Below are 12,582 nucleotides of genomic sequence, written 5' to 3'. Positions count from 1 at the left end.
GCCATTTCCATGAAACCTGTATTTGTGATCCAAGCGCCGGAGGCAAGAGAGTAAGCAGTAATAACCAGACACAGGCAGCTCACGGGTATTTGTAATGGCTTGATTTTTTTATATGTTATATACGTATAAGTTTCTATACTTTTTTTTTTTTCAAAAACCATAAGAGGTAAACGGACAGCTTATGAAAAATGTTTAACAGTCTGATCATGTGACTGAAAGAGTCTAAAGTCCTGCTGATTGAGGCCAGTATTCACACTGATAACATTAAACCAAACTCTAAATACACATGATTCATTCTCACATCACTGTTGTCCAAATGCTTACACTGATATGTACTCATGTTACAAGATTTACATGTCCACATTCACAAAAACATGAACCAACTGAAGATGTGAACTCTTACCTTACTGTCTGCAGGTGACTCTCTCTTTCCTAGATGCTGGCCCATGCTGCCGACAGAGACTGGAACAACAGCAGAGAATCAGTTAACAGCAGCAGAAGACAACAAAGTTTTTATTTATTTTGATCTACGTTTGGTCTTTGCTAGGATCTAATCTGTTAAACTGGATCCTGGTGCTGCTCAAAACCTAGATGGTCCGGTTTTTGATATTTTACCCAGGTTCTCAGCACACCATCTAAACTGGCAGAAAATTTATAGTAAAATATTTTCACATCGCTCATTCTGCCTGCCTTTCAGCTCCCTCACCACACCAGCATGCAGCTGCAGTTTCGGTTTTGAGGATACAAGATGTTTTTTCACCATTTCCAGCACCTCTATGGAAATATATCAGTGTGGAATGAGGGTCATCGGATAATCCCTGGAGTATTGGGGCTCGAACAAGGAAAAGATGCTGAAGAACAAACCGGTAGTTCCTGGCATGCATGTAACAGTCTAACAGTGTGTAACAGTGTGTAACAGAAACCGCATGGAAACAATGTTTTGCTCTGTAAAATTACATCATCAAGGTTCACATTTTTTCTACAAAATGCTTGCTTCCGAACTAAACGACATGTATTAGCCTTTTTGCTGCCTAATATAACAAGAAAATGCATATAACCATTACTATAATTTATTCAATTCTGTATAAATGCAAGCTATCCAGTGAGTCTACAGCCTGCTTTTCAAATAACTGCTCCCTGAGCCATTCACCATGTAAGATAAGCTAAAATTTAAATGAAGTATATGTGTGTTTCTAAAGTGTCATAATCTACCTTAGAAGTGCTGCACCCGAATGTACTAACAAACACATCCTGTTCCGGTTAATCACCTACTGCAGACAGCTACAACCTTGATGACGATTAGAATGTTCCAACATAGATAACCACAAGTTAACTCCCGACATGTAGAAAAACATCTTATTGTTCTTGACCTTGTGTGTGATCTAAACTGTTACGGCGCCTGCGCGCGTCTTTATCTAACCCTGCTCTATCCATTTTTTAATAAAAGAAAGCAGCCGGGTGGGACAGAGTCAGAGTCTACTTTGAATTGCACCAAGTCAAGTGCATCTCTTCTGTGTCTCTCCCTGCTGCAGCTGGTAAAACTTTAAAACCTCTCTAGGTGCCTTTGTCTGATGACCCTGGTCTAGCTTAGAACAGTTTTTGAGTGAGTGTTCGAGATTTAGACCCAACACACCATCAGTAGATGGATGGTAGATTACTTAAGACCACACTCCTACTTTTATAAAATCCATTTTGCAGCAGGTTGACACGGCTCAAACTAATCCGTGACAGGCCCCCAGTTCAGCGCTTTGTGTCCTACACCTATATTCATTCACAAAATTACAAAAGCAGAGGATTTCTTTTGGCCTGTAGTGCTGTCACACTGTACACCACCTGCTGTGATCAGTAGGCACTGCATCTGTCAGTAATAGCATCAGTGTCACATCTTTCAATCAGATGCAGTTATCCACAGATGATGGACCATGTTTAAGAAGTCATTCTATAAATGAATCTCACATAACAAATTTAAAACAAGAACATATAAAATAAGTATAAAAAGATCTCTAATGAGTCTTCAAAATTAGATTGCATAAATGCTAAAACAAATGTTCATTATTATTTATTTATTTTTTGGTATAGAAAAAGGCATCATACATGTTTTTTTTTCCAGGTATAACTTTCATATTCTAGTACTGACTGAGAACGGTATGAAAACGTATTGGAGACTCTTCTTATTGGTTGCATGAATCACAAACAGCCTGCTCCCACCACTCAAAGTAAGGATCTGGTTTCCTCTGGAGGATCATTCTCATGCCTTTCAAATAATCACAGCAGCTCCATTTCTGGGTTTCTTTTTCCAGTCTTCAAAAATGGTTTCGATCATATTAATTCATCTTTGGCACTGTGAGCATTTTCCTTTTCTGGCCTTTCTTCATTTTAGAACAATATATGGACAAAGAATGCCCATGCCTCTTTCCAAAAACAGTTTTAGTAAAAATTTATGATTAAAAAAAAGTGTCTGAATGTGTGATGGTCTACTGGTGACCCACATTGTTGTTCTCTGAGCAGGATGGAGATATTCCTTGTGACTATAAGAATATGAGGCCAGTAAAAGATGAAAAATGATCTCAATCAGCTCAAGAATGTAATATATGCAAACTTCATTATTCAGATTTGATGTGAACCAAAGGTCTCATATTCCCTCCACACAGCTCCATCAGTCCAAGGGATTCCTATATATTGTGATAAAAGCCTTTCACCAATTCTGAAACTATGGCCTAAAGACAATGCTAATAGCAAGTTTTATCATCTTACTTTGGAGAGGCTGACAGTCTGTGCTGAGACATGCGATTGCATCCACTGTTCTCTAACAGGGAACACTGCACAGTGTGATTAAAAACTGTCAAACTGAAAAGTTAACCATGTATGTCACAACAACAGAGCTGAAGAAAAACAGCTTTCCATCCAATGGTGCACATTTTACAACCAATGAGTAAAACTTAATGAGTAGTTCTTCTCAGAATTAAAGTGAGTTTCTCTTTACAATCAGTCTTATTATAAAGTGATGTGCTGCTGCTTATCTGAGGAGCAAAAATATAATTTAATTACTTGGGGTAATTTAACAGTGCTGAGCTTCACTTTATAAAGCTGCCATGGCAAACATTAGCTAACAGCAGCGTAATTACATACCCAGGAGATTTTTATGGCTCTGGAAGTCATTTTGCCAAGTTGGCACACATTTCAAATGCATATGCAACGTTAACTACGGTAAATTACTATTCTTTTAGTTTAAGGTTGACTTTTTTTTACCATATTCATTATATTCACATGCTAGTACTGTAGTTGACTTTCTGTGTCTGCTGGTATAGGTACCATTGATCGGTATTTGTTCCAGATTTTCATCTGGAAACAGGTACAGCAAGAGAGCTGAGAGTGATTCCGACATCTACTCGACCTCCTGCTGCTCCATCGGGCCAGGGAGCTGTCGGCCCCCACCCAGCACCCCAGCACTCATGCTGATAATATTATTAAGGACCAGGAAGATGTCCCAACATCTAAGCAAAACTGTTTACTAGGGGACATCACCCCTTCCCCGGCTGTAAATCCAAAGATGGAGCCAATTTTAAAGAATCCTCTGCTCCATCATCAATACTCAGACAAGTCATCTCCATGAGGATGTGTTTCCAGAAGAGACCAAATCCAACAAAGGTTTCTTAAAACTCAGACTGAGGGTTTGTCAAAATGTATGTGCAACAACATAATAAAGTAATGGGTCAAAATAAATAAATGTTGAATATATCTGAACTGCAGAGTTTGGTTCTCTGTTGGTTCATTAATACTAGTGACAGCTCAAACATACAACATATAATCTGTTACAATGGTAAAACAACAAAATTAATTAGTTGAAATTCAAATAAGCTAACTGTTTGAGCAGAGCTCTTGTCACACTAAAAACTTAGATGGACTTTGAGCTGATTAAAGAATTATAACATCCAGGCTCACATGAAGCAGTCGAGTCGGGCTAACAAAGCTATAACACTGCCTCTGGACAAATAACAAGCCTTTGTCAATCTTTTCTGATCCTTGTGTATATCCTGCGTATTAAAATTAAGAAAATTGCAGCAGCATGGTGTCTGGATGTCTCTTGTCTCAATCACAGCTCATATTTGCATGAGAAGATTTCTGGGAAAATATTGGACAATTAAACCCAGTTGGGTGCAGGCCTTTGTTGTAGCTCTAAAGTCCTTTGCAATTAAATTATACTCTGACAGACACTGGTGAAAACAAACAAGGTGGAGGGGAAAAAAAGTCTAGACAGGTGATTGGACTACAATTAGCAAACAAAGGAACAACAGGGTGCGATGGAATTTTTGTAGTGTTTTACAGCAGATTTAAAATCTGCTAGAGCAGCTAGAACAGATTATTATTGACTTAAAATACAAAACGAGGTTGTCATGAATTTGAGTTGTCATTCTGTACAACTAACGTGTGAAGCCTTGCACCTTGTTTCAGAATAGAACATTACTGCAGAACTAACAATCGGCTCCTGCATGGACATGCAAACACAGTCTGTTGCGTAACAACATGTGAGGCAGCAGAAAGAAGGGGAGGTGGGGGTTAGAAACACCTCAGCAACAGCGCTTTATGGAGCCATATATAACCAAAATACCAGATAGCCTGGAATTTCTTTCAATTCACACATCACCAGGGGCCTTGGAAAGCTGGAAAACATGCATTGATAGAAATAGAAGACATTCATTGGTTTCTTCTCACGTTAAACCAAAAAAAAACTGCTGTTTGAGGACATCTCAAACAGTTTTGCTTGTCTTTTAAATAAATAATCAGGAGAAAAAAAGATCTCATAATAGGGGAGATAAAATACAGGCCTGCACCTGGAAGCATCCATTACCGCTCACAGCAGAGCCTGCACCACACATGAGCACTTATCTATGTGTCTGAGCTGGACATTAACTACAGCCACTCCACATCCACATCATAAACCGCTAATGTTTTTACATGGCTTACAGGGATGAGGAAGGGCTTATTACTTCATAAAATGTCTGTCTGTTGACCTAAACCGGATTATTTCAGTTCAATTTTCTCTTCTTTGTGACTATTCCAGAAGGCGGCCATATACTTGACTGATTTTTACAGAGGATAACAACCATTCTTTAACATTGTGTAGAACTATTAACATATACAACAGAGGTCTTGTCAGATAGATAGTCAACAGAGCAGCCAGATGAATCATGTGCTGAAAATTTGCTCTGCGTTTCCTATTGTAACTGTGGCTCAGGTGACGTTTTAGCTTAAAAAAGAAAATCCAAGGTGCAGATAATTACTTAACTGGCTGCAGGCCGAAGAAGATGAAAGGGGTGTTACCTTATTCAGCAACATAAACCTCCCCCTCCGGATCAGGTCAGAGTTTAATAATGCTGACAAAAGGGAGAATGGGTTACTGTTCAACAAACACTGCAATAAAACTTCTGGGACGAATCAGATTGACGCTCTTGCTTCATGACCAATCAAAGGGATGTGTGTTCTGACTTTACAGAAACAATCAAAAAGTCACATCACCCGGTCAATAAGGGTGAAGCTTCATCAAGAAAAGGGTCAGCGGGGATGAAAGTGACCTTCACACAACTGTGACTGCAACTAAGGATTGGAACTGCCATGTAAACAATAGGGTACTTCTTTTTTGTTTGTTTATTTGTCTGAACAGAATGTTCCTCAATATTTTCTCATTCACTAAGTAGCATTCGAATCAAGTTTTCCCACAATGGCAGACATGATGAAAATGTTCTGAACTTCATGGTGATGACATTTTTGTTCTTTGGGGACGGAATAAATTTTTGGGTCAGTGCGTCCAGCGAGATGAGGGTCACTAATGTGTCAAACACAGTGGAGATGAAGCAGATAAAACACTGCTGGAGTTAAACATGTACTATCAGAGATTTATACAATCCATGGTAACCGAGGCATGGATAGATTGTAACTGCTGTGGAGTTCAAATACAGACCTGTGTCATACAGTTTCTGCTTTCTGGTTGACTATATAGCTTCTTTCTACACTGCTTGTCATTGATCCATATTTTGATATCAGAAAACAAAAAGAGAGACAAGTATAACTTTGCATTCTGTTGTAAATCGTATTCTCCTTTTCGCTTTTCCCCTCAGGGGTCGCCACAGCGGATCAGTTGCTTCCATATAACCCTGTCTTCTGCATCCTCTTCCCTCACACCAACTACCTTCATGTCTTCTTTCACTACATCCATAAACCTCCTCTTTGGTCTTCCTCTAGTCCTCCTGTCTGGCAGTTCAAAACTCAGCATCCTTCTACCAATATATTCACTATCTCTCCTCTGAACACATCCAAACCGTGTCAGTCTGGCCTCTCTGACTTTATCTCCCAAACCTATAACATGTGCTGTCCCTCTGATGTACTCATTTCTGATCCTATCCTTCCTGGTCACTCCCAAAGAGAACCTCAGCATCTTCATCTCTGCTACCTCCAGCTCTGCCACCTGTCTTTTCCTCAGTGACACTGTCTCGAGACCAAACAGCATTGCTGGTCTCAGTTTTGTACAACTTTCATTTTAGCTGAAACTCTTCCATCACACATCACACCTGACACTTTTCTCCACCCGTTACATCCTTCCTGTACACGCTTCTTCACCTCTCACCTCTCTCAAACCTCCACCTCTCTAGCTTCTCCTCCACCTCTTCCCTGCTCTCACTGCAGATCACAATGTCATCTGCACACATCATAGTCCAAAGAGGATCCTGTTTAATCTTGTCTGTCAGCCTGTCCATCACCATAGCGAACAAGAAGGGGCTAAAAACACCAGCGGAAGATTTATAGCAAGGAACAGTTGATCATACACAAGATGTTAAATCAAAATGTTAATCTACTGTATACTATTTTACAGTCCTTCTATGTTGTATTTCTTTCCCTCACCCTGCAGGTCCATTAGTTCGAGTTGACAACTGCAGGATGCTTTGGATTACATCTTTTCTTGTTTTATAAAGATCTGGCACAACATTCATACCGAGTTATTTGAGGGGTTTTGGGTTATGGCACAATAAACATTCCGAAAGATTTAGGAACAGCTTCAGTCCATGCTGAATCTGTTGACAATTAAGAGTTGCAAATAGACACTGCTAATGTTTTGGCTTCCAGTCCAAACTGTGTGATCATCAATGTATGATCAATGTTTATATTATATTTATATTTATATGTTCATGTGAACACACAACTGTTAAATCAACAACACAATTGCTACTAGGCAGTTATGTCCTTAAAAACTAAAGTAAGTCTGCATTCCATATTTTCATTTAACTTGTCAATTACTGCATTACAAGACTAAATCTTTCAAAGACTGAATTGTCAACAATACTACAAAAACTAAGCCGTGAAAATTAGATGCGATAAAACACCCGTATGTACAGAACATGCTGACAAACCCATCTCCCAGTCAAGCTCTAATGGCTGGAACATGTGTGTGGTTGCTGTTGCCTGGTTCTGTGGTTTTAATGTAAAGCTGTTCCTATGCAGGACGCAGAACAGCTTTCTTTCAGCATCACATCAGTATGTAATAGAGACACAGTGTTTGTCAGAATGTTGTGTGATAGCATGAGAAACAGAGAGGCATTGCCTCTCCACCAGCAAACACGCTCTACCACAGCCCTGCTGCATGCAGCCTGTTCACTTCCTGTCAGTTTGTTGCTCCAACAGTGCGTTTCACCTGGAGGGCATTGCAGGAGTCTTCAAGCTCCACCTGAATAAAAGCTTCTGCAACTAGAACATTGATTATACCTGTATATCGGAAGTGAAATGAAGCATTGACATTGTTTTCTTTTTCTTTCAGGGAAATCTATGTTGACCACAAAACACTGGCATTCTGCTCATGACTGCTGACTGGTTGGAACAGGGTATTTCACACCATTTAAAGCCACAGAGATTTATTTAATAGACCTATGTGTATCATGCCTATATAAATATGAAAACAACCGAATATAAGAGTCACGTTTTTGGAGATTGTTCTACCAAGTGCCCAATTAATTTTGCGCAACTCCCACAAACCAAAAGTTCAGAAAGAAGACTTTTCTCTATGACTGGAAGATCTCTGATTCTATTCTGATATAAGATCGGAGGTCAAGGGTCAACATGTGTGCCTGAGGGAAGGCATTTGCTTCTTCAGTGTTTTATGTGCGTTACAGGATGCCTGACATCCAGCCTACCTTTTTGAAACTGTCTCAGTTATTTCATCTTCCTGGTAAAAATGTTTCAATATCAGTTCTCCTTCCTTGTGTCAGCCTACAGAGAGAACCAATCTATATTTCCACGATGAAAACAAAAAAAACTATAAGAAAGTTTTAAACAGCTGTACCCTGCTGGTACTGTATGGATGTGAAGTTCCTGTTAGCAGTAGCCCAACATATTTCAATTCATGAGAATACCATTGTAGGGATATGGCTTTGAAGACATATTAGAAACTGACAGGACAACAATACTCCCAGGGGACCAAGTATAGCAGCTGCTTTGTGAGTTCATCCATATATTTGTTGGGCTTGTTATGCATGGGCCCCTCCTGTTACTTGTCCAGGTGTACTGATAATAAAGCCCCGGGCACGAAGCGTTGGTGTTAATTGAAAACTGGCACTTGGGATTCGCAATTTCATAATCCAAGGTGAAGGCTCCCAATTTGCAGGCAAAATATTGTGGCATTTACACAACACTTGCCTCTCATGGGCAAGAAGAATCCTACTCCATAATATTTCTTCTAATGACACAGCCCTACATTGGAGACTGTGGCTTCTGTCGGAGTCGTGTCCTGAGACAACAGGCGGCACCACACCTCAGACACTAACAAAACTTTTGGTTTGTTCACTGTGACTCAACTTGTCTGCCAACAACAGGTGTCACCAGGAGGGGAAGTAAAAACACACAGGAAGTCTAGAGGGCGGAAGTTGACTAACCACACAGAGATAGCGTCAAGATTGCAGTTGCTGGAGGGAAAACTTAATTTGGTATGGAGAAAGCAAACACGACACTGTATTCAAACACCCAAGGCCTGCTAGTATCAGCCTGTCTCCTTCATGACAACTGTGGAATGTCAACAGCCATGTGACGGCTACTCAAACCTCTTTGCTGAGCTGAGGCAAATCCTGAAAAATACGCAGGAATGCATTCCTGCAGCCGCCTCGGCTCAGGTAGTCATGAGCAAACAGAAACTTCTCCTATAGCTATGTGAAGGTTAAGCTACAGCTGTTGGCACCCTGCTACTTGTACAACACACAATTTTTTCCCTTGTTGGTAATCCTTGTAGTTTCATAAGATCTTTCAGATCACACCAAAGGCATCTCTGTAGACACAGCTCAGATCTACATCAATATGTAAACAGAAGTATAATCTGACATATGTTATGTGACAATGTGTGACAGCATGCGATCCTAGAGACACAGTGCCACTGATCTGCTTTGTTTTTATGAAGCAACACGGTTGAGGATTAACGCCGCTCTCAGTTTGAGTCAGACAGAGCTGGAGGTTACCGTACTGTGTGTCCCTGGGCTAGAGGACATTCAGGGATGGAGGCTTTACTAAATCAGTGCAGTTCCGACATAAGCAGCCACTCATGTGTGAGTACTTTATTTATAGACTGTGGATTGCAGCGACCATACATGAGCATGTCACTGCTTGAGACACACTCTTTTTCCACATAAAACTAGAACACTATGCGTAAAACTAAAAGCCCCTATCTTCTTGTATATGTTAGTATGCAGCTGAGATTATGGCAGTGTTTCTTCTCAATACACTAAAAGTAGTAAATAGCTGGTCTGCTCGTTGTTATGTTCATGTCACTGTCTTCACATGAAGTCGAGTAACAAGTGGAGCTTGCTCCAGGCCAGTCCTCACAAAGGATGCAGAAATGTTACACAAGATTTTCTCAGCGTCATACATTTCAGGCTCCTTCAAGCGCTCGTCTAACCACTTGTCAAATAAAATTACTTAACTTGACAAGATATGTTCTACATTCCTCATTTTCACACATGCACGACTTTTCTGATATTCCCATCTCATACGTATGTCCCAATTATGATTTTTATTAGTCTAATCATGATAGTATGGTTGCTTTTGCATGATATTACAACTTTACCCCAGAAGTATAACTTCTCCTTGTTTACACTTTTTCTAATAAGAGATTTAGAAAGTTATTGTAATAATTTGAATCTCCACTGAAATTTCCTGATTCATTTTCTGTCTCCATGTGGTATGAACACTCCTTTGTGCTACCTTTTTCTAAATCTACCTTTTTCTAAATCTTCCCGACAAACAAACCTGACTTGAACCTGACTGAGGTAAAAGGAAAAAAACACTTCATGGATCTCTAACTTTGGCTCATAAACCTTCAGCACAAAGAGTTCCATTAGCCTCCACAATTCCATGATAAAGTTCTTTATTTCTACGTTATGTGAATTCTTTAATGTAATGGCCAACAGACTGATGTCTATGGTTATGAGGTCACAGATCACAATGGTCTCTATATGCTCCAATACTTTACAGAGGATGTGTCTGGAATATGACTTTATTCTAAGGAAACTATGAACAAGAGTTAACCCTTCACCACTGCTAACACTTTGTGGGGATCCCACTGACAGGTTCCCTTTTCCGCACATCTTGGAGGCGAAACTCGGCTTACATTTTTCTAAATACAATGTGAAAGGCGTTGGTTTAGGTGTTTACATAATATGGCAACGCAAGTAATACATTTGACAAACTTAGAGAGACCTTCCGGTAAATTCGGCTGATGTATGATCGATATATTAACACATAAAAGTGAAATGCAATGGAATCTAAACTGTTTTCCTTGTCCGTCTCCTGCCAGTCAAACACACCGAAACCTATGTCAACAACCAATGTGGAGCAAATACAAAATGTAGATTTTTTAAATAAGATTTAAGTCTCTTTTAGCTTTACATGTAATGCCGAATTGAAGATAAATAACTAATGGTTGATATTAACCATTACATGTAATCAAACTAAGTGTATTACATCACCAGTTAGCACAAACGCGCTAAATTGTTCCGCATTCTAACAGGGTCTGGTTCGTCGTTAGGAGGAAACAGGGAGTGCTGGTTGTAGTGGTGGTGTTTGTGGGGGGTGGTGGTGGTGGTGGTGGGGGGGGACCCTGTCAAAGCACATGACATGGCAGTGACAGCGGTGGGACAGATGCGTGAAAAACAATCCACTCTCCGTGTGGTTAGGTAGAGCTGCGTGGACTCAGACCGGAACCAAAATGACATCCTAGCGTAATTTCCTTGGTGGTTTCGCAACGACTGTAAACAAGCCGAGGTGGTTATTTACTATGTGAAGTCCGATCCGTATGGAGGCAGTAACATCTGTATTTACACCGGGCTTTGTCGCCTTTGATTGTCCTGTGAATTGAACCAGTGGGACTGCGCACACATACCCTTCTCCTGTTAGTCTGTGCCAATTACATCCACAGCTGAGCCTCGAACCGAACGTACCCAGCTGTCAGGTCTTCTTCCGGCGGTGGTCGTCAACAACAAACGCCGTTCCTGCTTCACGGTTCGTCGTTGAAGTGAATTTAAAAAAAAAATAATTGTCTCTGTCAAAAAAACAAAAGAAAACAAAACAAATAAAGAAAAACGTGCGTCGGTGCTTCCTGATTTAGGTAGAGTGGTGATGTTGTTTGTAAGGGGTGGGGCGGAATGTAGCCTCGGTGCGCCAAGAAATGTAGGCTAAAAAGCACGTTGGTGCAACACGTTGGTGCACGTCTGTGCTTGATTAGGGGCTCGTGGCTCATCACACAGACACGCGCGCACACACACACACACACACACACACACACACACAGCCAGACACGCGTGCGCATATACGCACGCACACACGAGCGCGCGCACACACAAACACCACAGCTGCTGTTAGTCACCGTCCAGTCAGCTGCGAGGCAAAGTGCCTTGCTCAAGGACACAGTTCTCTGTAGACATTATGCAACCTAATCCAGAGCTGCTCCTGGGGAAGAATGACCCAAAACCAAAGACGAGAAGATACCAAAGAAAACACAGGATAGAGAAGGACTGCCTAGTCTTAAAAGTGGTAATGGTGTCACCGGTTCACATTTTGAGGAAGAGCTACAAAATTTGAGTTTATAAAAACCAAATGTCATAACTAACCTTTATTATAGCGGAAGAACAGTAGCATGGTATTAAACTACATCAATTTAAACAATGTAGCCGCAAGAGGGCACAAGCCAGTGTCTTATTGTGCCGGTCCCAAGCCCGGATAAATACAGAGCGTTGTGTCAGGAAGGGCATCTGACATGTGAATCAAATCAATGACTTCCATACCGGATCAGTTGAGGCCCGGGTTAACGGCCACCATCGGTGGAAATTGGACTACTGTTGGTCGAAGAAGAAGAGGAGGAAAGTGTGTTCGTAGGAAGAGAGAGAAGAGGAACGCCAAAAGTATAGGAATGAGAGTAGGGACGCTGAATGTTGGAACTATGACAGGAAAAGGTAGAGAGTTGGTTGACATGATCCAGAGGAGGAAGATAGACATACTGTGTGTCCAGCAGACCAGGTGGAAAGGTAGCAAGGCTAGAAGTTTAGAAGCAGGGTT

The 12,582-nt window shown here is 40.8% G+C and overlaps 1 protein-coding gene across 2 annotated transcripts in view; it reads right to left on the bottom strand.

Annotated features, from left to right (window-relative positions):
- mbpb (myelin basic protein b) overlaps window positions 1-11,658 on the bottom strand; it is a 37,081-nt gene extending 25,423 nt beyond the window's left edge. Inside the window, exons 1-2 of one of the 2 annotated variants that reach the window (XM_068323768.1) lie at window positions 11,411-11,658; window positions 404-462 (exon numbers count right to left, since the gene is read on the bottom strand). In XM_068323768.1, coding sequence (XP_068179869.1) covers window positions 404-448 — 45 coding nt within the window. In that variant the 5' untranslated portion in view covers window positions 449-462; window positions 11,411-11,658. The remainder of the gene's footprint in view (window positions 1-403; window positions 463-11,410) is intronic. The other variant, XM_068323769.1, reaches the window with a different exon arrangement.
- Window positions 11,659-12,582: the final 924 nt, after the last annotated feature.

The sequence above is a fragment of the Antennarius striatus genome, chromosome 9 (genome assembly GCF_040054535.1).
Source record: "Antennarius striatus isolate MH-2024 chromosome 9, ASM4005453v1, whole genome shotgun sequence".
Taxonomy (NCBI): Eukaryota; Metazoa; Chordata; class Actinopteri; order Lophiiformes; family Antennariidae; genus Antennarius; species Antennarius striatus.
Note: the sequence above shows the minus strand (reverse complement) of the source record. Positions and strands in the feature narration are given on the sequence as shown.